The 27,069-nt window shown below is 36.3% G+C and overlaps 1 protein-coding gene across 2 annotated transcripts in view; it reads left to right on the top strand.

Annotated features, from left to right (window-relative positions):
* The window catches only part of si:ch211-1e14.1 (UPF0606 protein KIAA1549), a 62,984-nt gene that overhangs the window by 9,431 nt on the left and 26,484 nt on the right, over positions 1-27,069 (top strand). For both annotated transcript variants that reach the window (XM_051135569.1, XM_051135568.1), the window contains exons 3-9: positions 17,722-19,836; positions 20,275-20,363; positions 22,074-22,242; positions 22,332-22,462; positions 23,089-23,278; positions 24,575-24,634; positions 25,067-25,212. In XM_051135569.1, the coding sequence (XP_050991526.1) occupies positions 17,722-19,836; positions 20,275-20,363; positions 22,074-22,242; positions 22,332-22,462; positions 23,089-23,278; positions 24,575-24,634; positions 25,067-25,212 (2,900 nt within the window). The remainder of the gene's footprint in view (positions 1-17,721; positions 19,837-20,274; positions 20,364-22,073; positions 22,243-22,331; positions 22,463-23,088; positions 23,279-24,574; positions 24,635-25,066; positions 25,213-27,069) is intronic.

The raw sequence follows: 27,069 nt of genomic DNA, 5'->3' as shown, positions 1-27,069 counted from the left end.
GTGTGGAGCTCAGCGCAAAACTCTTGGCTAATTACCAGTGTTGCCTCTTTTACAAATGAAACCTGACCTGTGATGGATGACAATGAGTGCATTCATTATTCATCGCCTCTGGGACTGGGAACAGATCAATACGCCGGGCCTATCAAAAGCCACAGGAGCTGGATGCTGAGGCCACAGGCTGCTGGACAAGTGAACAAAGTCCCATTGAGAAACCGGGACGGTTGGATACCAGCTTCTTTGATGGTGAACCCATGCATTGCTGAGGAGGAGTCTGTGTGTGTTTGGAGGATACTAGTTTGGCTTTCACCATAAGGAATGATTGTAGCCGAGGAATGCTTATGTCCATTGAAATGTAACTTGCATACAGTAGTCAACATTTGAAGTGGATCAAATACCTGTTCTTGTCTTAGGACAACTTTGATTAACTTTTTTGATCCACTTCAAATGTTGACTACTGTATAGCCAAATCATAGCCATTTAGAAAAAATTAATGTTTAATATGCACTCATATGAAGTGGGATTTTGGACAAATGAAATTTAAGACTTGTCATACCTCGTTGGGCATCGCTTATCACATTCGTCACTGCTTAAGACAAAAACTTTCGTAAACAAAAGATGTTATTTTCGCTTTATGGTTTTGTGCTTAGTTAGCCTCCTGTAAATCCAATTTTTCTGACTTTTACTGTTTGTTTACATACTTTCTTTCATGTTAATTAGTTGTAATGAAAACAATTTGTCCTCATTGGAGTGAAAGTGTGCATTGCAGTGTTTCTGCACCATTGTTCTAAGACATCTGCAAGTAATTTGGCCTTTTTTAGGGGTAAAAACCCCTTTAACAAGGTAGTTTTCCACAGTCCCATAGATTTTACATTCATAGAACAGTTCTTCTCATTTTATGGTCTTTAGGCACTCACGCCTAGCAAGTTTTTAGTGTTTGTTTCTAGCACGCGATCTTGACAGGCTACCCGGCTTCAGCCAGCAGAGTGTAAGAAAAATTAAAGATGATGTCTGTCATGAAGAAAAAAAAAAGCAGTTGTTTTGTTTGGTGTCCCACGCATTAGTTTCGTTTTTTTAAGGACACGTCTTGTGTCTTTTATTTGTTTGGAAGTACATTTATATGTGAACAGCTTTAAGTAATTTTGAATTTCAACAAAACAAAGGACAGATCATGACTTGGCGCTGAGCCGCTTTGTAATGGCAGTGAATGGGTGTTGAGATTTTGAAATCCACTCTCTCGTGAACATGCATACGACAGTTAGCTAGACATTACAGTTTATAAAAGTTTAAATATGGATATTTTTCTCACACAAACACATTGATTTGCTTCAGAAGGCCTTTATTAACCCCCTGGATCAGTATGGAGTACTTTTTATGATGGATGGATGCACTTCATTGGATCTCAACAGCCATTCACTGCCATTATAAAGTTCGGAAGAGCCAGGACATTTTTTTAAAGCAAAAGTAAACTTCCATAACAAAAGATAATTTACAGATAATTTACTCACCCCCTCATCCAAGATCGTCATGTTTTTCTTTCTTCAGTCGTTTTTATTAAATCATTTTTTTTTTTTAGGAAAATATTTCAGGATTTCTCTCCATACAGTTGACATCTCTAGTGCCCCCGAGTTTGTATTGTATTGCCGAGGAATAAGGGTCTTATTGAGCGAAACGATTGGTTATTTTCTAAAAAAATTGTCAGTTTCTATACTTTTTAACCTCAAATGCTTGTCTTGTCTAGCTCTGCATGTACTCTGTGTATTCTCAAGGAGAAGTCCACTTCCAAAACAAAGATTCACATATAATGTACTCACCCCCTTGTCATTCAAGATGTTTATGTCTTTTTTCTTCAGTCGTAAAGAAATGATGTTTTTTACAGAAAACATTTCAGGATTTTTCTCCATATAATGGACTGCTATGGTGCCCCAATTTTGAACTTCCAAAATGCGGCTTCAAACAATCCCAAATGCAGTTGTAAACAATCCCAGCCGAGGAAGAAGGGTCTTCTTCCTTGGATGACAAGGGGGTGAGTACATTATATGTGAATCTTTGTGAATCTTTGTTTCGGAAGTGGACTTCTCATTACAAGAGTTAGGGTATGTTGAAAAACTCCCATTTCATTTCAAAATCATCCTACATTGCTGTTTTACCTTTTTGTAAAGGGCATTTGATCTTCTTTGCATGTTCACTTTGCAGTCAAATCATTCAGAGCTCTTTGAAGCTGCATTTTTGGAAATTCAAACTCTGGGGCACCATAGAAGTCCACTATATGGAGAAAAATCCTGAAATGTTTTCCTCAAAAAACATAATTTCTTTACGACTGAAGAAAGACATGGACATCTTGAATGACAAGGCGGTGAGTAAATTGTGTAAATTTTTGTTATGAAAGTGAACGTCTCCTTTTAATGTAATTCGAAGATGAAGTCATGTACGCCTAGAATGGTTTGAGGCTGAATAATGTGGTAATTTTCATTTTTAGGTGTACTATCCCTTTAAATAACCAGGCATGGCACCTTTTTTGTATGTGTATAAAAGCCTAGACTTGTGGTCAACACTTATTTCCCAGCGTTTGTTCTGTGGAGCGCTCATTTGAAGTGACACTCAAAGATAAGAGGGCTCTATTTTAGTTTTTAGTCAAAGGAACTGAGTGAATGGAGGTCTGGGAAGCTGAGATAGCGCTGGGCTCGTGTCATTCGGGCTGTTTTAGACCACCCATTCAACTGTGACCTCCACTACAGATCTATATACTGATACTTCATTCATCTCATTTCATCGTCTTTGTTCGGAATGCAGCCTTTTGTTATTTATATAGTGTGATTAGTATAATTTCTGGTTTTTATTACTCAATAAAATCAGTGCAATAAATGTAGTCCATTAGAAGAAGATCTATGTGGTAAATTCACCCACATTGCCATGATAATTCACTAGTGTGGTCTAATTCTGTGGTTGAGGTAACTGTGACAGCCTGACAGAAGGCTGACATGGATGCCCATATTGCATCGGGCTCACATATCTGTACGGTTCAGCACACGTCTGGACCATCTCACTCTGAACAGATGGTTACATCTGAGCACAGCAGGGGTTTATGAGGAGTTAATTCATCAATGTAAAATTTAATAAAATAGACATTTCAGAAAGCTGTTGGAATTCATGGGATTGTTGAGTATTGAAAAACCTCATGTACTACAAAAAGTTTGGAGTAATTAAATCTGTTTCAACGTTTTTGAAAGAAGTCTTTTATGTGCACCAAGGCTGTTAAATACTAGTAACAGTAACACCGTAAAAGCATCATTCTCATCCTTTCATCAGATTTGCACCATGTTTTACAGAGGTTGTCAAAAGCTCTCGCCTGTTGGAGTTTCAGTGTGAGAGGTGTGTCTTTCTCTCTTCTTTTTTTACAGGAGTCTGGACGCTTTGTAGTCGAAGGGTCCAGAAGTTTACGCTGTAAGTTCAGACCAGCCCTGAGCACGAAGCCCTCGTAGTGACACAGTCTTCAGGGCCTCTCTAGTTACAGGCCTGGCTTTCCTGTCTTTCGAAGAAGGCTGAGGGAGTAGGGGGGGAACGTGTAGGGAACTTGAGCGTCCTCCAGTGAATTACACAATACGCCAGCTATGGAAAAGTCTGCTTCTCTGGAGACCATCCCAATGTTAGGAGTTAAAGTGTGTCCCCACCTTCCTCATTACATCCCCTCCCCTGTCTCAGTCGCTCTGAGGTTTTTTTCTCGTTCTCATCTCTCTCGCAGTCGGAGACTTTCTGCACCCAGTTTTCTCTCAAGTTCAGCTCTTTGTCTCGAGTGTGTTAGCACATGGGAACGAGGTTGTGAACCATTCAGAATTGATTTGACAGTGCCTGACAATTCCATTTTTAATTCAAATTTAAATTTAACAGGTGTTCCATGGTGTTCTAAAATGAGTTTTCTTTTTTTTTGTCAAATGTAAATCAAATGTAAATTCATGTCCCAGTCACATTTAAAGTGATAGTTCACCCAAAAATGACAGTTACCCCATGATTTACTCACCCTCAAGCCATCCTGTGTTTATATGACTTTCTTCTTTCAGACAAATACAATCTGAGTTATATAAAAAAATATCCTGGCTCTTCCAAGCTTTATAATGGCAGTGAATGGCTGTTGAGATATTAAAGTCCGGTAAAGTGCATCTATCCATCATAAAAAGTACTCCACGCTGCTCTGGAGGGTTAATAAAGGCCTTCTGAAGTGAATTGATGGTTTTTTGTTTTTTGTAAGAAAAGTATCCGTATTGTAAATGTAAATTCATGTCCCAGTCACATTTTCTTGGTTAAATAAACATTACACTATCAGAAAAAGAAAAAGAAATCTGTTATATATTTTTACATTAACAATGTAATCATTATTCTGTTTATTAAAGCCAAGTATGAATCTCATTAATTAGTGTTTTTAAGCATTTTACATTCATATAACTTAGTAACAATTTAAACAATATATTTTACTTGTGAACTTCTGGTCGTCTATTTTTTTTAATTGCTAATTTCTGACTATTTTTGAAAAAATTTCAAATCATCAGTCTCAAGCTCTGTAAATATCGGTCAGAGATGCAGAGATTTACTTTAAATTTCACCAAGCTGATTACTCACTAAAACCTCACACAGATCATATTTTCATGCCATTTTAAGTTTTATTTTGACTTAACAAAGTGGTTATTTCTAAGTGTGTGAGTTTTTTACTTACTGTTTTAAATTAAACTTCCTATTAACGCTGTTAGTTTGTCCACGTACACACTGCAGCTAAATTCGGTTGTCAGTTCACCTTTTACTCCTTAACTGCGTTCTGTACACACATAATTCACTAAAATACGGGAGTGACAACCACATTCGACAACCGCGTTAACTCTCGAAAAATACAGGTAGTGGCAACCACATTTTTAGAAATTCTATGCGGTGTGTGTACAAAACTGAATTGAACAACTAGTTGTTCGTATTTAAACGCGCATCAGAAATGTTCCTCATCTGTATGTGACGCCAGAAAATAACAGAAGTCTTAATCTTAGCAGTTTTTGACACAGGGCTAGCTGCGCTCACGAGCCCTGTGGTAAAGTGTCAGTGTTGCCAGATCTTCATAGAAAAAAACCCACCCAAATGCTTTGTTTTATAACACCAAAAAAATCACATATCTCATATCTACAACAGACCACTTTAATAGCTCCATAAAGTGCCTAGCTTTATGAGCTAAGACCAAATAACATACCTAAAAGCATTTGTAAATATGAGGACATGGCAACACTACAAGACAGCGCTCTCTAAAGCAGCCTCATGAGCATAAACAAATATATAGAGCTTTTAATTATTCATAAAAAATATTTTTTCACTCAAAAAAATTAGATGCCTTCTCTCAGAAAAATGAGGCCTACGATTAATCGGATGCAAATAGAAACACAAAACCTGTCCTGAATGAAAGAGAACAAGTTCAATGAATCCAATCTTTAGTGATAATATAGCATATTGAGAGATTTAAAGCTGTTGTTTGGAGTTCGGGAACATCACAAGTGTGACTAGGTGAAATAAAAATTCTGAAAAAAATTCTGAGAAGTATTTATACCCTCTGTGAACAAAGTCAGTAACTTTGAGTCCAATGCGATAACATTAACTAGTATTTTCGGGAAAAAGAAAATCTTTTCCGGGTCAATTTGACCCGAACACAACCGGAGGGTTAATCATGAATTGAAAGGGAGCCAGTTCTTAAATTCTCAGTTTTGCCTAATGCCGTGCGGGAGAGATGGACTCCAGCACTTATGGTGACCATCAGCAGACATGACCTCAGTCTAATCAATGGAAACCATCGGAGAAACAGTGTTTCGCCTGACATGACTCTGCTCTCCCTGTGTGCCTGTATGTTAGGTAACACGTTCCAGTCTGATTTTATTCAAAACAGTCAGCTTCTCAACCAGATGTTAGGCTATTAAAATTCAGGTGACTATGACTATTAGTACTTTTTTCGCTTTGGAAAATTGTCTCAGGCTTACGCTTACAATAACAAGACTGTTCGTGACATGAGGGAAGCCACTGGTGTGCTATGTTTATGCTGTTCCTGCTCATTATTTTCTGTCTGTACTCTAGTAGTTTAATCTATGGCTGTACGTGGGAAATTTCAGTCGTCCCGAGCACTTAGCCGCTGATAAGACAAACAACAGAGCTCTGTTCAGTGTCAGAGGGGCCAATTCTATCCCTCACATCACTCTCACATTGCTCTTTTTTCATTTAAATGTTTTTTAAGGAAAGGAATCACCTATATTATTCAGCAGGGATGCATTACATTGATAAAAGTGGCAGGAGATGTATTTATAATGTGACAGAAGATTCCTGTTTCATGGTTTCCACAAAAATATTAAGTAGCACAACTGTTTTCAACATAAAAATCATTAAAAAAAAAGTTGCTTGAGCAACAGATCAGCATATTAGAATGATTTCTGAAGAATCATGTGACACTGAAGACTTCAGTAATGCTGCTGAAAATTCTGATTTGCTGTCACAGAAATAAATTAAATTTTAATATATGTTCAGATAGAAATAACTTCTTTTAAATTGTAATAGTATTTTAAAATATTACCATTTTTTGCTGTATTTTTTATCAAATAAATGCAGCCTTGGTGAGCAAAAGAGAGAAAAAGCAGCCAGTACATTCTGCAAAACATTGCGTTTCTGATTAAAAATCATACAGCTTTTCAACATGAGTAAACAATAAAGGACTGTATATTTTTAGAAATATTCCTTTTAAAACTGGGATATAATATCTGATTTCTAATTGGTGTTATTTTCAGCTTAAATTGAGTTTGTTAGATTACGAAAATCTGACCCTGGACCACAAAACCAGTCAATAGGGTAAATTTTTGGAAATTGAGATTTATACATCATCTGAAAGCTGAATTAATAAGTGTGATGTATGGTTTGTTAAGATTGCAACTGTTTGAAAATATGGAATCTGAGGGTGCAAAAAAATCAAAATACTGAGAAAATCGCCTTTAAAGTTGTTGAAATGAAGTTCTTAGCAATGCATATTGTAATCAAAAATTAGGTTTTGATATATTTACGGTAAGAAAATTAACAAAATATCTTCTTAGAACATGATCTTTACTTAATATCATAATGATTTTTGGTATAAAAGAAAAATCGATAATTTTGACCCATACAATGTATTTTTGGCTATTGCTACAAATATACCTGTGCAATTTAAGACTGGTTTTGTGATCCAGAGTCACAAATATGCAGACGTACAGACTACAAACAAGACTGTTGTCTGGCTGAAGGATGTAGTACACAGTACTGCGTGTTGTAAATATAATATAAGAGGAACCACCTAAAATAACAGCGACTTCTCTCCATAAAGGCATTCTGAGATAAAACGAATGTCAGCACAGACTCTGCCTTGATTGTTCGATTAGGCAGCGCATGGGGAAGTCTGTGCCAGCGTTAGGCAGAGGCAGTCACGCAATGGGATCAGCTTAAAACAGAAACATATGTGGGCAAAGGGGGTTGAATTAATACCAAAGACCTTTCCTTTGCTTTTTTTTTTTCTTCTCGTTTACCCTTTTTCTCTAGAATAGCAACAACCAGTAAATGAGACTTTCCCTAGAATGAGTCTGGCAAATGGAAGGAAATGACATCATTGGGGGTTGTAGTTGATGTCTTCAGCAGTGTTTTCAGCAGTAGGTCTTGGCTAGAGTCGTACTTGTTGTGTGTTTCAAAGCTGCTTCCTTCAAATTAGACTGTGTAGTTTAACCTAAAAGTTGCAGGTACATTCCATGAATTACTATAGTTAAGAAATTAAAGGATTACAGTATTTCACTTCAGGAATAGAAAAATCCTGATAATCACCCCCATGTTATCCAAGATGTTCATGTCTTTCTTTCTTCAGTTGAAAAGAAATTAAGGTTTTTGAGAAAAACATTCCAGGTTTTTTCTCCATATAGTGGATTTCAGTGGGAGTCAATGGGTTGAAGGTCCAAACTGCAGTTTCAGTGCAGCTTCAAAGGGCTCTACACAGTTCCAGCTGTGGAATAAGGGTCTTATCTAGCAAAACGATTGGTCATTTTCTAAAAAAAACAAAAACGTATCTACTTTTTAACCACAAATGCTCATCTTGCACTAGCTGTGCGATGCACGTCTACAATTTCACGCATTGCGTAATCACGTTGGAAAGGTTATGTGCGCTTTGTAAACACCAGGTCGGTACTTTCGTCTACATCACGTGACCTTTCCAAAGTGATTACATAATACGTGAAGTCCAGCTAGTGCGAGACTAGCATTTGTGGTTAAAAAGTATGTACATTTTTATTTTTTTAGAAAATGACTGATCTTTTTGCTAGAAAAGACCGTTATTCTTCGGCTGGGATCGTGTAGAGCCCGTTGAAGCTGCATTAAAAGTGCAATTTGGACCTTCAACCCATTGGTCCCCACTGAGTCCACTATATGGAGAAATACCCTGGAATGTTTTCCTCAAAAACTCTCATGAAACAAAGACATGAACATCTTGGATGACATAGGGGTGAGTAAATTATCTGGAAATTTTTATGCTGGAAGTGAACTAATCATTTAAATATTCAGTCATCTACTGGTTTACACAAACAATACCGAAACTGTGGTTTATTGGACAAAATACTGTGTTAATACCATGTTTTTTGAACATGTACTATAGTATTATTTATTCAAAAGATAATTTAATTATTTTTTATTGTTATATAGTCCTTAAATGGTCAGTTATGTAACAAAGTACCATGGTATTTCCATGTAATGCCACCACTGTACCAAGGTACCACTTTTTTTTTTTTTTACTGCCTTTAGACAGTGTAGATAGACAGGAAGCAAAGTGGGAGGGAGAGAGAAGGGGGTGGGATCAGGAAATTTCCACAAGCCGGGATTCGAACTCGGGTCGCCCAATGGCGCTATATGGCTATATGACACTTATGACTGGTTTTGTGGTCCAGGGTCACTATAGGTCAACGTGCTAACCAAGAGGCTATTGGCACCGACCCTAGGTACCACTTTTTAAGGTACTTTTAGTAGATGTAGTACAGTCTCTTTTCAGAAATGATCTTCAAACTGAGTTATTTAATGAATGTTATCAAATTAATCAGCCTTACAGCATTAGCATTGATTATTTGAAGATAGGAGGTTATCATATGTCAAACAGACTGTGTTTATCCTAGTGTCTGGCTCATTGTTTAGAGTATTTGGTGAAAACCATTTAAAAATCTATGACTGTTAAGCAGATGATCAGATTGTTTTGGTTGTGTTTGAGATGCGTTTATTAGGTTATTTCTCCCACTTACCACCGGACAGGAGTTTAGGGAGGAACAAATTACATTTGGGTGTGCTAAACTGAATCATTTATATGGGTTTGATCTCATTTTCAGCCTCCTTGTGGTTTCAGCCTAAGACGTCATCCTTCTCGCAAAGACAAAGAGAGAGAGACGTACTGACATCGACCGTAATCCTGTTTCTCCCGCAGTTTCATTTAATTTTAGATCCCTTTGTGTTTTATTTGAAAAGCATCATGCAACACACTTCATCCGTTGTTCATAAAGGAAGTCGTCAATCGGTCATAAGCGTGATTTTATTAGCTGTGTGGCCATGAAGAGCTCAAAATAGAGTAGCTTACTGTTTCCTTTTGTGATGATAATCACCTCACTGTCTTTGTAGTTTTTTGCCTCGCTGTTCTTTTGTATTTGACATCAACAGCCTGTCTTTTAACACCTTTTCAATGTTTTCCAACAGTTTTAACATCAGAAGTATTTTCTTTGGTAACTATGAATCGTCAAATGATGTACATTAATTTTATCATTGTGTTCTGTGCATTTAATTTTTAAGGTCTAATAATCTTTAATTGGGTTTTGCCATCATTTTAATGCCAAAGGGCATGCAAGCATACTGTGTTTTGTAATTACTTCCATAAATTAAACCGCATTTGTGCAGAAATGCATACATACATAACATGCATAAGGGAGTTTGCACATGTCATTTTTGTGGATATTTGTCGCTATGCGCTTCGTCCCATTGACATTTGCATCTGACACGTATCTCTCTCTCGCTGTCTGTGAAAGCGATAGCTCGCACAATTGCCAGACTGTTCATGCGTTACACGGTTGCATTTCTGTACCAGGTGGCAAAGGGAGTCATTGCCGCACTGTTGTGTGGAGTCAGGGTATTTCCCCTGCTGTCCGTCTGTCGGCCGAGAGGCTGCCTGCCATTACTCACGATAAACACTGCTCATTTAGGCTGAAGGTGACCCTCCTGCAATTAATTATTGAACTTGTGCGTCAATCAGGATTATTAAGTCACTCCATCATTAATTACTTTATTGTCTTTGCTTGAATGTCGTCAGAGTTTCTGTTGGTGCCATTTTACATCATTTTGTTTCATCTAACCCACAAAAGCGTATTGGTTTTAGAAGCGTATTGGTTTCAGATATCATACTGATATAAGTGGGCTTAATTTGACAACACATTATAGAGAAGACAGAGCGGATTAGGGCTAGACAGTGTAGCTAAAATAATTGTAATATTTTACTTTTTGTTGTCTTTTTTGTCTATATTCAATATCCCTTTTTTTTACCCAAACAGCTGCTGTAGAAATATTTACTATCACTTTTTATCAATTTAACACATCCTTGTGGAATAAAAGTATTAATTTCTTAAAAAGAAAAAGGAAAGAAAAAATACTCTGACCCCAAACTTTGAACAATAGGGTATATTGTTACAAAAGATTTCTATTTTAAATAAACCTTTTACTCATCAAAGAATCCAAAAATTCTTGTGAATCATGTGACACAGAAGATTGGAGTAATGATGCTGAAAATTTAGCTTTGAAATCACAGGAATAAATAATTTCAATGTATATTAAAAAGAAAATCGCTGTTTTAAATTGCAGTAATATTTCACAATATTACTGTTTTTTTCTGTATTTTAATCAAATAAACGCAGCCTTAATGAGCAGAAAAGACTTTTTTTAAAAACATTACAAATCTTACTGATCGTAAACTTTTGAACAGCAGTTGTAATGTATAGTAATCCAGGCATGTTTTTCACACTAAAGGCATAATATTATAATTTTTTTTTTTATTTATATGCACCAATATAACAATACTATAATAAACAGCAATATTTACTAGATATAATAGCAATATTTCCTTTTACTAGAATATTTTAATATATGAAAAACGCCTTAAGACATTTGTGAACATTTTTGAGTAGTAAGGAATGATTTGTTGATCAATTGCTTAGTAATTAATTTAGTTAAAATTAACCCGAATTTTTAAATTTGAAATGATTCATGGAAATTAATCAAAAATTTTTACCTTGGTCGATATAGATAATTATCACGATAAATTTCAAAAGTTTAAGGGCAGATTTTTGTTCCCAAATGAAAATTGTAGAAACCATAAGGTTAATTGTGGTTTTAAACTACTCTTTATGGTCAGAAATTGATAAACACCTTGTTTTAAAAAATTTTTTTTTCACTTTCCCAATCATTTTTTCATAACCGAAAAAATCTTAATAGAGAAACTAATTTTCTGCATTGATATTGTTTCAAATCATGAACAGGTTTTTGTTGCCTGACTTTGATAACGTGTATCTTCAGCACAGTTTCTAGCGCAGGCTATTAATAACGTAACTTTTTTTTCTCTCTTAGAAACTCATATTGGACTGTAGCTTGAGTTAGGATGCAGATGTAAAATTATGTAACATCTACAGTAACATCTGTAAAAATTGTAACAACCTCATTTTTTATGTGGTGAAAATGAATGATTTTGACTGTTGGAGTATGATTAAAATTAACCATTGGTCTTCTATAGTGCCATACATTTTGGTCATGATAGGCACTGTTAGAACCACACATATAGCACCTCAATACCATGGTAAACCATATCTATATGGTTTCTAGGTATGATAAACAGTACTCTAAATACATTTAGTATAGATGCACAAACATTTTATCTTCATCACAAAAAAAAACAATTATATACATTAAATGCATGTCTACATAAATAATATAATAATTTCGAAGTGAATATCCCACATTTCTGTCACAATACCATGGTGCAGTTAGTGATTTGTAGATTTAAAAGCTTTCTGACTGTATTATTGCATACAGTTTTTCTCCTGTTTGTCTTCGCTGAATTCAAGAGCTTCACACTGCATCTCACAGCGCTGTTTAGTGCTCTCGTCAGATTTATATCATTAATAACAGTAGAGTACAGACTGGACTGTTCCACTTTCTACAGGCTTTTGTTTGACTTAGGACAGAGTCCTCTTTGCTTGTCAATCATAGATGTGTTACATGACTTTCAGCTGTAGGGTTTTTTAAAACTGGGTCAACAACCCATTTTGATTGGCCTAGCAGCACAGAAATGGGTGGTTGGGGCTTTAATGTTTTATCGAATGGCTCCTGAGGGAATAGGGATCTTAGAATAGAAATCTAAATGTCCGAGCATTCATCTGATGAGGTCAGAGGTCAGGCAGTAATCTGTGCCTCTCCTGTCCCGTTTGTTAGCTTTAGCCTTGCTCAGTGACCTGAGAAATGGTGGATCAGCAATTGATGTTTGGTCGAGATAGTTGAATGCATTAGCATTCACCCGTGTGTCATTTAAACCACTTATTGCCACAGTAAGACTAATTAATGACTCTCGCATCCCACTCAAAGAGACTCATACATCAAACTGTGGATATTGATGATTCCTACAAGTTTTAGAGCTTCATCAATCATGCAGCTGAAATGCCATAATAATTTTGCACTAGGTTTGTGGTTTCTTTAGAGCTGTACATCAATACTCTCTTTCATGTCAGTGTGCAGGATACTGTATGCTGTGGACCAATTTGCATAGTGTATACTAAATAGTATGCAAAATGAGAATCCCAAAATCATAATATGATTTTAAAAATAAAATTATCATGATTATGAAGCTTTTTTTATGTGGCATTTTTAATACTTAATAATATTTTAAAACTGCATGGGCTAATATTGTCCACTTCAACTTTTTTTAATGAAATTGGTGAGGTCTTTTAAGCTTTTTAATTATATAATTTAATTATAGTTTTTTTTTTTTTATTTGTATGATTTTAAAGTTAAGTAATATTGAATTTAAAGCTACTAAATATAGCTTTTATGCAATATTATTATGCAATATAATACAATGTAATATAATGTAATAATATGAATTTTAATAATTAGCAATAGCAAGTAGACGATCATGGTTCATGAGTGTAAACTAAAAGTTAAAAGTATTAAAATGACCTACTGTTTCAGTAGAAAATATGAAAAATAGTGTTATTTCAGTTTTATTTATTTATTATGATTTTATAGTTAGTTAATTTTTTTCCATTTTAAATTTTGTAGACTCTATTTTAGGGGTTAAATTAAGAAATATTCATCAAAAAGCATGTCTAATTAATTGAAATCATGAAGTGAAAAGTACACAATTTAACAGCAGTTTATTAAAAATGTAACAAAAAATTTGAATGCCCTATTAAATATATATTTTTTTTTTTTTTAATTTTTTCCCTTTTTTTGGGTTCCTTCTTTTGGATTACATTTTAATGGTTTCAATAAAATTTAACAATCAAAAACATCTCTTAAAATATATAATGATTTTTTTTTTTTTTCAAAAATACTTTTTTAGTGTATTTAAATTTTTCTGGTAAATAAATTCTGGCAAAGATTTTTTCTGGTAAATATTCCTTAAATAATGTTTTAATATTTTTTTTAATTAGTAGTAGTAGTAGTAGTACTATCGTTGCCAGGTTTTCACAACAAAACCCTCCCAATTGCTACTCAAAACTAGCCCAAAAGTGTTTCAAGGGGTGTCCCCTATTAAAAAATTGCCTTCATTTAAAAATAATTTAAAAATATTATGTTATTGGGGTCACTTCAGCCCGCAGGCATTAAAAACAACCTGCAGTAAAACAAAGAAAACTGCAGACTTGGCAACACTGGTCATTTACATTCAGTGATATATTTTTGTCACAATTTCTTCAAGTTAAACCAAACTTATTTTGACAAGCTGCTGTGAAGACCCTTTTCGTGAAGTTTCGGTGTTCAACGGTTTGTTTTTTCACAAGAAACAGTAAAATGCTCAAGAAGTGACTCTCAAAGCAGTTCTAGAGATTGTTTATGTGTTCATGTACTCATACAGTATATTAAGGCGGCAGATGCTGAAAACACGGCAAGCGTCACGCGTGTGTAGTGTGTAATCTGTGCCATTCATTCACACAGAGACACAAAACAAGCAGAATTCATATTTCAGTAGTATTTTTGCAGCTTAATATTTATAGATGGGTTCAATGTACTGACCTAGTTTTGATTTACTCAACCAAAATTTGGCAAATTCTGTGACATTCTGTATTTTAGTTTTAGTTAACAATGACACTGTATGTCTTTACTTTTTCTCACAGTCATTTTTAAGGTCTAACAACTGTTTCTCTTTATTCTGCTTCATTCTCTTTCCTCTGTTATTGAGTTGATCATCTGTTTCACACAGCCGCCTGCTTTATAGGGGCTTCAAACACTTGGCCCAGAGCGCTGCACTGAGTAACGCAGCCTCATAGACTATCAAAGAACTATTTACTCTTAAGAAGCCCAAACACAGAGCATACTGACCTGATTAATGTCACATAAGATGTTGTTTCTTTTGCACATTGCTGTTGTGTGATTTATATTTGATAAAAATTCAATCACGTAATTGATGCCAAAAAGCCATTTCTCTCTCTCTCTTTTTTTCAACGCCTTTAAAGGGGTCAGTGGACTTGGCTGACACTATGGAACTTTCTCTAATGCTGTTTCTTTTGATGACAGAGCCAGAGTTTTATATGAAGGCGTGTTCTCTCTTACATCCATGTCTTATTTTCTTTTTTGGGGGTTCAGAAGTCTAAATATAGAATAGTGGGTTAACAAGAAGACTGTCTGAAGTCCATGTGTTGGGGGAGATTCTTCAGAAGGCTGAGTGATGTCAGTTAATGCTGAGTCACAAAACCATCTGGCTTATGCTTTGAATCTGAGACGTTGTTGAAATATTACTACGTTTCTGTGAATCATAATCAAGTTTTTATGAGTTTTATTATGATGTCTACATGCGTAATCTCTTTTGAACATTAAGCTGCATTGAATGTTATTTGTTGCAGATGACTGACTGTTCCTGCATTAGTATTTGAATGTAAATGGAAAAACGGGTAGCATGAATTAAACATTAAAAAGGAATAGAGGTAAGCTTTTTATGCTAAAAGTGGAGTCCTTCATCTGTTTTAATTAATTCAACTTAATCTGTATCTTTTTCTACAGTTTTGAAATCAGGAGGTCACAGTTTATGCATTTTCTGTTGGAAAACAGTTGTTTTATCTGTCATTTTTATGGCTGGTTTGAGGTAAATTGTAAATAATGAGGTAAAAAATAGCATATGCATTGACTTTCTCATTGATCAATGCCACCTTGCAAATTCTCCTAATCATGATGTGATATTTGTGACCTGGGACCACAAAACCAGTCATAAGGGTAATAATCTTTCCATTGATGTATGATTTGTTATGATAGGACAATATTTATTATATATTAATGTCTGGATTCTGAGGGTGCAAAAAAATCTAAATATTGAGAAAATCGCCTTTAAAGATGTCCAAATGAAGTTCAATGTATATTACTAATCAAAAATTAAGTTTTGATATATTAATTGTAGGAAACTTAAAAAATATCTCTTTTGATCTTTACTTAATATACTTAATGATTTTTCACATAAACGAAAATTCGATTATTGTGCCCCATACAATGTGTTAACGGCTATTGCTACAAATATACCTGTGCTATGATGGTTTTTGAGCGAATTATAGGTCCACCAATATGTTTTCAGGGCCGATACCAATTTTTACAGATCCAGTAGACCGATACCGATAATTCGAACCGATATATATGTCTGGTGTAAAAATTAAAATGAATGTCAAAATTAAAAATAACAACAGCTCTGACAGAAGTTTCTTTAAATCCTTTAAATTATTTTATCGGCAAATCGGTTTTTGAAAACAACCGATACGATAACTATAAAAGTGCTTAATATTGGTGCCGATAATCAGCCAGGGCGATAATTGGTCATCCGATTATCGACCAAATAGTATGTTTATTGTAGTACTAAAACCCACAACGGTTAGAAATCGTATGCTGTATGACATTATGAAGTGTGTATTGATTGTAATGCCACACTATATGTGAACAAATGTAGCTAATATATTTTTTTATAAATATTTATATAATATAATTTTATAAATATTTTTATAAATCCATAAGTAGGTCTAAATCCAGTTTGCACAATTACAAATTTGGTTTAAGTTATATAATTTCTCAAAAAAAAGAGGAGGAATCATTTACCTAACGTCGTTAGGTAAAACTAGCCTCATCCGAATAGGGCATGAGAGTGTTTTGCTCACTCATGCTTCATTAAGAAGCATCTCACCTTTGCCTTCCATCCTTCGTCTCAGAATGGGTCATTTCATTACTGTGCAGCTGCCTCTGAATACCAAGCCAAACACTGCCAGCTTTTATGCCCAACCTCCACACCCGCCGTAAAAAGCAATGCAGATGGAAAGTTTATAAAACGTGTAGTGGAATATAAACCAGACAGGCTGATACTGCTTTCAGGAATCCTTCTTGAAAGTAGCACGCTTAATTATTTAAATACTCTCCTGTTTCGTGGCTTTGGCACATTCCAAACCTCCCGCACATGTGTGAGATTGTGACTTGTGTAATCGCGACAATGCGACTTATGCAAGAGAAAAGGCCTTGAAGCATCTGTGTGCAATGGCATGATGAAACTCCTCAGAACTGTTTGATGTAACTGTGTGAAATAACGTCCAGTGATCTCACGCTGCATTTGAGTTTTACTCTGCTATTTACTGATGTGGCTTGAATGATGTAATTTGTTGACATTAATCAGTCAAGAATCAAGAATCAGTTCAAAATCAATATTTCTTCCAGTTACTTAACCTTACTGGTTCAAAGGATGAATAGAGATGTGTTTAAAGGATTAGTTTACTTCCAGAATAAAAAATTCCTGATAATTTACTCACCTCTGTGTCATCCGAGATGTTCATGTTTTTCTTCAGGCGAAAAGAAATTAAGGTTTTTGAGAAAAACATTCAAGGATTTTTTTTCATATAGTGGTCTGCAGTGGGAGTCAATGGGTTGAAGGTCCAAATTGTTTTAACGCAGCTTTAAAGAGCTGTACGCAATCCCAGATAAATAAGGGTCTTATCTAGTGAAACAATCTGTCATTTCTAAAAAAAAAATAAAATAAAATTACGTAGTCACGTTGGAAAGGTCATGCTTGACCTAGGCGTAAGTACTGACTCAGTGTTTACAAAGCAAACATGCAAAGTAAGTCAAACGCACTTTACAAAAATAGATTAAACAACGATGTCGGACGATTTTGAAGTTGGAGGAGAAAATTAGATGGATTTTTTCGCTCTACTCTACCGTTTTGAACCAGTGTACCACATGTGACCTTTCCAACTTGATTACGCAATGCGTGAAGTCATAGATGTGCATCACAGAGCTAGTGCAAGATGAGCATTTGTGGTTAAAAAGTATTATTGCAATGATTAGGTATGTGCATTGCTTTGTGCATTTAGCTGTTTTTCACATAGTTTTGTTGTTGTTTTTCAGTTCGCATTAGATAATTTCATTTACTCGATTTTATTGTCTTTGTGTCTCCCTTAGTCTGGCCTTTGGAGGCTCCAAACATGCCAAATGGGTCTTCAGTGGAAGTGCTGCATAATGCATCCTCTGCCTTGTCAGGATTTTCTCTCTCACCTAGTTCGGATCCATCCAAAGCCACAGAGAATTACAATCACAATGTTAACACTGGATCCCTGAACTCTGCCGCAAGCCCAGAGCCTCTTGCCACACCTCCTTTACTTTCCCTAAAGTCTGGAGAGGGTGTTGGATATACCCCCAGAGGTTCCTCCAGACAGCCTCGACAACTAAATTCTCCAGTGCCTACCTCCCATAATGTGCCCTTATCTTGGTCTGCTATCAGCCCAGCTCCTCAAATACCACAGGCCAGAGGTTCATCTGTGCCGTCTAGCTTGCCTTCAGTCGGACAAGATTCTCCTGAGGAGCCTCCTGTTCCTTCCCCTCAAATGCAGTATGGAACGGTGGGAGTCAGAGAATCTGTGGTTTCATTTGGAGACAGATCCAGTAGAATCCAAGACCTCCAGTTACAACCCAGCCATGACCCCAACACCCAGCTTGGCTATCAGCAGTTGGAACCAAGTCATGTGGTTTTCATACACCATCAAATGTCTTCAGCGTCTGTCGAAGCAACTATGGGCCCGCCCGAAGACTTTTTCCCAACTAACACCATGGATGTAGACTACGGTTCTGGAGATTACCTAGAAACAATGTCCTTCATGGGATCTGAAGGCAGCGACTATTCACTGGTTAGCAATCTACCCTCTGATGTATATGACTTCGAGGACTCGAATTCAGAGACCTATGACACCACGTTCCCTACAAGAATGGTGATGTCTTTTGCAAGCAAAGACTTGTATCCCTCCTCTACCAGTGTTAGTAATTCTTTCTCCAGCAAGCTTGTTGAAAGTCCTAGTTTTAATGGAAATTCAACCTTAAATGGAGCCACCACTGACTTAACCAACCACATAACAACCTTTCAGAGTTTTACAACCGTTGTGCCCTTTACCACATCCACATTCACCAGTATTTTCACATCATACCTTAGCCACACCATTCCTCCATCGCTTTCAACCATCAACCCAACCAGAGTCCATTCTTTATCCATTCTCGCAACAACTTCAGATGTCTTAAACCTGAACCAGCCTGTCAATGAGAGTTTAGAGTTAGCATCTGACTGGCCCGGCACTGTTACAATCCAACCCACTGATGTTCTTTTACCAGACATGAACAGCTTAGAGTACTACACCATTCAGTTGACCAAGGACAATGGTAGTTTGCCAGAGTCCAGTGCCAATCTGACAACCTCTAGTGTTTTCTCTTTCATTCCGGTTGGCACTACACATATCGTGAGCACTAGAACCTACACCGTTGACCCAAGTTACATGCTAACAGCTGTGTTTGATGAAGATCTGCAACTTACAAGTAACAGCTCCTGGACTGAAGAATCCTCAACGGATATCTCTGGATTTGAGCCTTTTAATAACACTATCTTGGATCCCTCTGAAGTTGGACCGACAAATACTACAGTGCCATACTTGGAGCCGTCATTTACACCAACACCCTCAATAGAGACTTCAACGTCATTAGGAGATATAAACTCGACCACTGATTGGGCTACCACACCTTTTATACCATACAACACTTCCTTACTGGTGACTACCCCACCTCCGGTGACCAAGGAACCAGATGGCATGTCTTCTGTCAATGACAGCCAATGGATTAGCACCTCACTTCCAACAGAGACTGTCTTTCCTAGTAGTGTACGTCCCACTGTGTTAGTAACCAGCTCTATCAGTGTTTCTGAATACCCAAATGACTCAACCTTCAATATCACCTCCAACCCTCCTGCAACGGAGATGGCTGATGAAGGATTCGTGTCTGGAACAACACCTGACCCTGACACCATGGTTACTGATAGCGATGACACCACACCAGTTGGTAGCCTTACAACCACGTCCTTCCCAGTATTACATAATGACACTACTGTGGCGCCTTTCACTATCACAAGCTCCAGCAACACAACAGTGACTACCTTGAACGACATGGCAGTTACAACCCTATCAACAACCCCTCCAACAACCACTGCCCGGAAGTATCTCTGCAACATCACTAAACCTGACACCTACTTGATCAGAGTTGGTAAGACATAACAGAAATGAATTTGCTGCATTTTTTGACAACAGAAATGTCCATTTTTAAAGATTAGAGTGCAACTCAATCCAAAAACCACTACTGCACCTTAACCAATAGTTGTATTAGCAATAATGCAAGCATAATTTTATAGTATGGATACATGATATTATCGGACCAATATCGGAATTGGCAGATAATGGCTTTAAATGTAAATATCAGCATCGGCCCGATATTAAAAAATTATACCGATAAGACTTGGTGCTGTTTCCAGACAAAAGGAAATATATCGGCATCGGCATCAGCATCAGCTATCAAGCAAAATGAGTAAAAATATCGGCATATCGGCAAAAATCCAATATAGTGCATCCCTATTTTATAGTATTTTATTTTAAGTTTTGAGGCTCCAAGAATAACATTAAGACTGATATTTTTGCTCTGTTGTAGGGTTTCCTCCAGGGTCCACTGCTGGATATGCCAAAGCCAAAGTCAGAGAGATTCTCAAAGCGGAGTATAACCGCTCTGTAGAGCTACAGGTACTGTGGCCATGTAATGAATATGTTTATGTTTTCTCCTTTCTCTTTTTTTTTCTTGTCTTCACTGATGTAAAGCAGTGACAGCAGTTGTACTATATCTAAAACTATTTTAAACAATGTTACAATGCAATTACAATTACAAATGCCTTTATTATAGATGCTGTTTTCATTAATTGCTAGATTATGGAATATTTGCAGTTTTTTAAACTTATTTGTTATTAACCAGCAATATTTAATTACGAAAACAAAAAGATGCAATTTTTTTAATGATGAAAATAAAAATTGTATTAAAAGAATATGATCTAAATGTCCATGCATATATTTTAATGCATATTTTGGGATATTAAAATGCACCTTGATGCAAAGAAAAAATAGAGGAAATGGATGGAATGTTGCACACACACAAAACAAAAAGAGAGAGAGAAAAAAAATTGTGATATGCCTATTTATTGCATAAATTTAATTCATAACTTTGTTGGAAACTCACTACCAGACAAAAGTTTTTAAACAGTATGATTTTTTTCTTTTTTCTTTTTTTAAAGAAGTCTCTTCTGCTTCCCAAGCCTGCATTTATTTGATCCAAAGTACAGCAAGAACAGTAAAAATTTGAAATATTTTTACTATGTAAAATAACTGATTTCTATTTAAGATTATTTAAAAATGTAATTTATTCTTGTGATTTTAAAGCTAAATTTTTAGCATCAATACTCCAGTCACATCATCCTTTAGAAATCATTCTAATATTCTGATTTGTTGCTCAAAAGACATTATTATGGAGTTGAAAATAGCAGATTAGAATTTTTTCAGGTTTCTTTGATGATTAGAAAGTTCAGAAGAACAGCAAATAAAAAATATTTAGTAACATTATAAATGTCTTTATCATCACTTTTGATCAATTTAAAGCATCTTTGCTAAATAAAAGTATTAATTTCTATAATTTCTTTCCCAAAAAATACAAAATATTGACTCCAAGCTTTTGAATGGTATAGTGTATAATGTTACAAAAGCTTTTTATTTAGATAAATGCTGATCTTTGGATATTTCTATTCAATAAATAATCCTGAAAAAATGTACTCAACTGTTTTAAATATTGATAATATTAATAATAATAAAATCAGCATATTAGAATGATTTCTGAAGGATCATGTGACACTGAAGACAGGAGTAGTGATGCTGAAAATGTAGCTTTGCATCACAGGAATAAATTACATTTTAAGATACATTTAAAAAGAAAGCAGTTATTTTAAATAGTAAACATTTCACAATATTGATTCTTTTGCTGTATTTTGGATCAAACAAATTCAGGCTTGGTGAGCAGAATAGAATTCAGCTGAGAAATTAGGCTGAAAGTTGGCTCTTTTCAGAATTTAGCATGATATTTACAATTTAGCCCATTTACTCTTGGGTTGAACCACAAAACCACAGTATGTTTTGTAATCTAGTGTTTTGTCAGTGAAACATACAGATAAAATCATCCCTTCCTGTTTTATCTCTTGGGTCCTCATGAACAAACAACACCTAATTTGGCTCAGTGGGAACCAACTGTTTTTTGTAACTCTGTGCATTTAAACAAAATACAGAATCAGGCCCACAGAAAGGCTTTTTGATGTTTCTCCATATGGTTTAGAAGGATTTGAAATTGCTGTTACAAATGTGATGTACACATCACTGACATCAAAAGTTCCTAATAAGCTCTTTTGTGTGTTGTAGGTAGTGAAAGCTCCTCCAGACTTTGTATTTCGTGCTGTGTCTGGTGCAGTAGTTTATACTGCCATATCAGTCATTAACGCACTGAGAATCTCTGCTCAGACCACCAGCTCCTTTATGAGTGTGTCACCTATCAGTCCTGTACCTGGCCTGCAGTATCATGTACATACAGGTAATTTCAGTGGAAACGTCACATCACAGTTTTTGAATGTTCCCTCTGGCATTTATATGACTATATGCATGTCTTTTGTCCATCTGCAGTTCTTCAGTTTGTACCCAGCCATGTAGATGTGCGAATGTGTACCTTCAGTGAGCAGGCAGAGAAGGGTCTGATCACAGCCTTAGCAGAAGTCCGCCGACGCTCACAGGAGTCCACGAACTTCACTGTAAATGTATGTCGAATGCTTTACCCAGCTTATGGTATTAAGAGCTCAGCTAAGTTTCAAAGACCCATAACCTGACACTGAACTTCTTGAAATCCTCTTAATTACGAATTATTTCATTTAGTTCTGCTTAAACTACTCTTGCTATATAATGTAAATGAGCCAAATGAGAGTTACGTTTTAATGTTTTTATCCTTAAGCAATTTTTTGATTTTAGCAAAAAGCAGCATGCTTTTAACTTCACTTGCATGATGTGAATTCAAGGCTTGATTGCCTTCGGTGCAGTGGGATGACATCATCTCCAACTGTTTGCTCTGATTGGATAAGGAAAGCGCAGGACTGCTCAATTCAACCGTTGTCAAGGCAACAAAACTAATGGCTCTTATTCATTTCATTCACTTGCGTTCAGAAAGTGTATGCGCTGCTTTAATAGATCAGTGAGTGTGAATGAAGAGGCTTGAGCTGAAAATGTATGAGCATTCAAGGATAAAGTGTGTATGCAATGATTGAAAATCTGAATATGGTTTATAAAATTATACAAAAATATATCTTAGTCTTTATCTCTAATTCTAATGTCTAACTGCTTTAGTTTCACATAATAGTATCTGAGTAATAGAGACTAAATTGTTTTGTAGATTTTAAACATCACTACAACTTCTGTGGACACGGCGCCACGACAGCAGAAGGTTCCAGTGGAGATCACCTTTGCTGTGCGTGATATCCGCGGGTATGTGCCAGGGACAGAGGTGAGCGCCCAGCTTCGACAGCTCAGTGTGGTCGAGTACAGCTACTACCTGGGCTTCCCTGCGTGGCAGATTGCAGAACGTGAGTTCGCACACTAATTTCTGTATAATTATATGAAAACACTATCACTGTCCCCTCTGTGGGATGCCTAAGGTTACTTTACCATGTTACAAATAAATCCTAATCTAATCATGACAAACTATACATCTTTGGGAAGATCTAAGGACAATTTAGAAATCATAAGAAATTATATATCAGTGCAAAACAGAAAATCTCAAAATTCATCCTTTGAAAGGCATTTTAAAATCAGACATTGCATTACCACGGAAAATGTACATCAAAATCATATCAGAAAATGTTTTCATTCATGAATTATAAAAATTTAAAGGGGTCATCGGATGCCCATTTTCCACAAGTTGATATGATTCTTTAGGGTCTTAATGAAAAGTCTCTAATATACTTTGATTAAAAATTCTCAATGGTTTTGTAAAACAACACCCTTTTTACCTTGTCAAAATGAGCTCTGCAAAAATCAGCTCATTCTAAGGGGTTGTGCCTTTAAATGAAAATGAGCTCTGCTCACCCCGCCCCTCTCTTCTCTCTGTGGAATGACGATCTTGTTTACTTTAGCCGCATTTAGCTGCGTTTAGCAGCTTAACTTCCTAACTACCATGTTATAAGGAAAGGCGATCGCAAAGATTCATAAAAAAACGCTTATACACACTTCTGCGGTAAGTGAAGCTGGATCACGAATGATTCGCGCGAACATAGACGGATATATGTAGATCGGGAGGTGCATTCCCTTCACAAACAAATGTAATCCACTGCATCTTCAGCGGCTCAGATGTCAGGAGTAAATGACGACCACTATGTTCATTATTACATCCAGCAACACAACACCTCAATCGCTCAATCGGAGATATTCTTGTCTAACTTACATCTCTGCTTCGGCATCAAAACAAGGAAAGTTACTGGACTGTGACAGCTGGTCTAAGGTAAGAGCTCATGTCAATCAACTATCGCGGCCTCTGTCGGTGTGACGCAACAACGACAGGCATCTGAAAACGGCTCGATTTGAAAAAGGGGATATTATTTTTACAGATTAATTAAAAATCACTGCATGGATTTTTATCATTATAGGGTAGATTTGTACATACACTGCCAACACACATTAATGTTCAAACAACATGAAAAAGTGAAGTTTGTATCCGATGACCCCTTTAAGCCTGGTGCATTTTTATGTCTGTGTTCAAAATGGGAGTGACACTTAAAGGGTTAAACCAGCTTCAACTACCTAGAAATTCTTCAGAAGTGGTATGCTATATGTTATAAAACAAAATGTTCATATTTGTTTTTTTTTCCTCTCTGTACTATTAGCTTTCGACTACCCAGAGCTGAACACAACCCAACTGCTTCGTTCCTCATGGGTTAGAACAGGTACTGACCTAAAAAAAAATTATTTTTATTTAGCAAGGATGCATTAAATCAAAAGTGACAGTAAAAACATTTCTTAATTCTGGAGCATCAAATGAGCATATTAGAATGATTTCTGAAGGATCATGTGACACTGAAGACTGGAGTAATGATGCTGAATATTCAGCTTTGCGTCACAGAAATTAATTACGTTTTAAAACATATCAAAGTAAAAAACAGTTATTTAAATGTGAAATACTATTTCACAATATTGCTATTTTTACAGCATTTTTGATCAAATAAACACAGCTTTGGTGAGACTTCCTTCTAAAACAAACCAACCCCAACTTTTGAACAGTAGTATAATGTCTTAAATATGTCAGTTTTGAATATTCAGATGAATATCAAATGAGTCACTACAATGCCATAATGCCATGTTTTACACATTACATTCAGTGTTGTTGGGAGTGTTGGACCAGCGCGTGAGCGACAAGATCTTCAAGGCTACGATTGAGAGGAGACTGGCTCGGTTGCTGGGTGATGCTTTGGGTACAGGCCGTCGCTTTAAGAGAGCAACTGGTGTGGGAAACAACAGCGTGCAGGTTTGTAAATCATGTTATGTAACCATATATTTTCTATTCTTGCTTTCCACGCATGAGCTGATTGGATTCGTTTATAGAGCTCTCCCTGTGTGCATGTCTAATGCCTCTCTGGATTCTTAATCAGTCTCTGTCTTTGTGGCGCTTCCCCACACCTGCTCTCCCTCCACACATCATCATCATTCAGGGACAAGGAGTATCCATGGCAACACCCTCCTATTCATCCCTGGCCTGCAGAGCCACTCAAAAACAACCATTTCACCCCTGTCGGCACGTCATACTCCAGCTGCAATCTCAGATAAATTATTGAACGCGGCTTGCAGACAGCTAGTGTGATTCTTAATCCATTAATTGCTTGTTCTGCCTGCATAGAGAAGATTTTTCTATTTCATACTGACCTGATTGCAGACTAGCTGACTTTATGGGTTTTAAGTGACTTGTGTTGATAAAGTCATAGTCTGTTAATGACCGCTAATTAACTGAGAATGAATCCAGCTGTGTTAATAATCCTCAGTGATGTCATTTCTAATTTTAGAGAGGTGATAAATTGTGGAAAGTCTTGCAAGGTCTCTTAAAGTGAATGTAGCCTGCTAAGCTTGGATGTTATGATGACATTGTGAAACCGTCCTCTGTACTGTTTCTCATAATGCACCCTGAGCTAGCAGCACTTTCAAAATGAGCTTTTAACGTCCCTGGCCAGTGAGGGTTCGCTACTCCGGGCTCTTAATGTAGGTCGAGCTCAGGTGAAGCCCACACATTTCCACGCTCTTTTTCCACCCCAATAACCCTAGAGACTAGAAACATTTATTAGACTCGTCTTTTAGACCCTCAGTCTCTCTGAAAGCCTTTTTAGGTCTTTGTCAGAAATACATTTAAAATTTAAGAAGTTAATTGTAGCCTATTCAGAGTTTTGATTAATGCATTTGCATGTTAGAAAGAATTATGTGGAATTGAGAGTTTAAAGGAGTAATTTGCCCAAAAAGATAAGTTCAGCTTCAAACGTGTGTGACTGACTTTCTTCTGTGGAACATAAAACATGAATTTCTGAAAAATATCTACTGTTTTTAATTAAATGCAAGTGAAAGCAAACTGGGGCTGCTAAGCTCTGAAAGCACCATAAAAACATCATAAAGGTGGTTTATGCCACTGTTGTTTTTGTTTCATTTATATACTGTTATAGTATTTGTTAAAATTTTTAAAACCCTATTGTAATGAGAGTGGCCAAGCATAAGCAGTCTCCACATAAAACTGATCAGATAGACCAAAACGTAAGTCGTAGAGACTTGAAACTTGGAGGGATAGTAGTACTCACATTGTCTGCAACGTCACCAAGGCTCGCTCCAATTGGCCTGACGGGGGCGCTACAGCAGTCAAAAGTACAAAATCACTCATAACTCCTAAACTGTTTGTCGCAGACTCAATTGTCTAATGTCGTTGGAATCCTTGGCTAATGGACAGAATGCACACCTCGGATTCATCCATCACCCTTGCGAAATTTTGATGGATTTAGCATTTTTTGATAAACCTACTTTTGCAAACTAGTCCTAGGTTTTTTGCCTGATCGGAGCCAAACTAGTGCAGGATGATTCTCTGGAGAATGAATATCAATAATTATCAAAACAAAAAGTTGAACTTTTGACTCTCTGTCACAAAGCGACGCCAGAACGTTTGAAAGAGGCAGGGCTGTCGTCACTAAAAGTATAACTGTTGAACTGAATGAGATATCTTCGCCAAACTCACAACGTGTATATATGAGCTCAATCTGAGCATTTATCAAGGGTGTTAACAATTGTATATTGTGCAGTTTTTTTCACACATATGCACAATATTTTTATCATACGGTAGACCTCCTCATACCGA

The sequence above is a fragment of the Labeo rohita genome, chromosome 18 (assembly GCF_022985175.1).
Source record: "Labeo rohita strain BAU-BD-2019 chromosome 18, IGBB_LRoh.1.0, whole genome shotgun sequence".
In the NCBI taxonomy this organism is placed as follows: Eukaryota; Metazoa; Chordata; class Actinopteri; order Cypriniformes; family Cyprinidae; genus Labeo; species Labeo rohita.
Note: the sequence above shows the minus strand (reverse complement) of the source record. Positions and strands in the feature narration are given on the sequence as shown.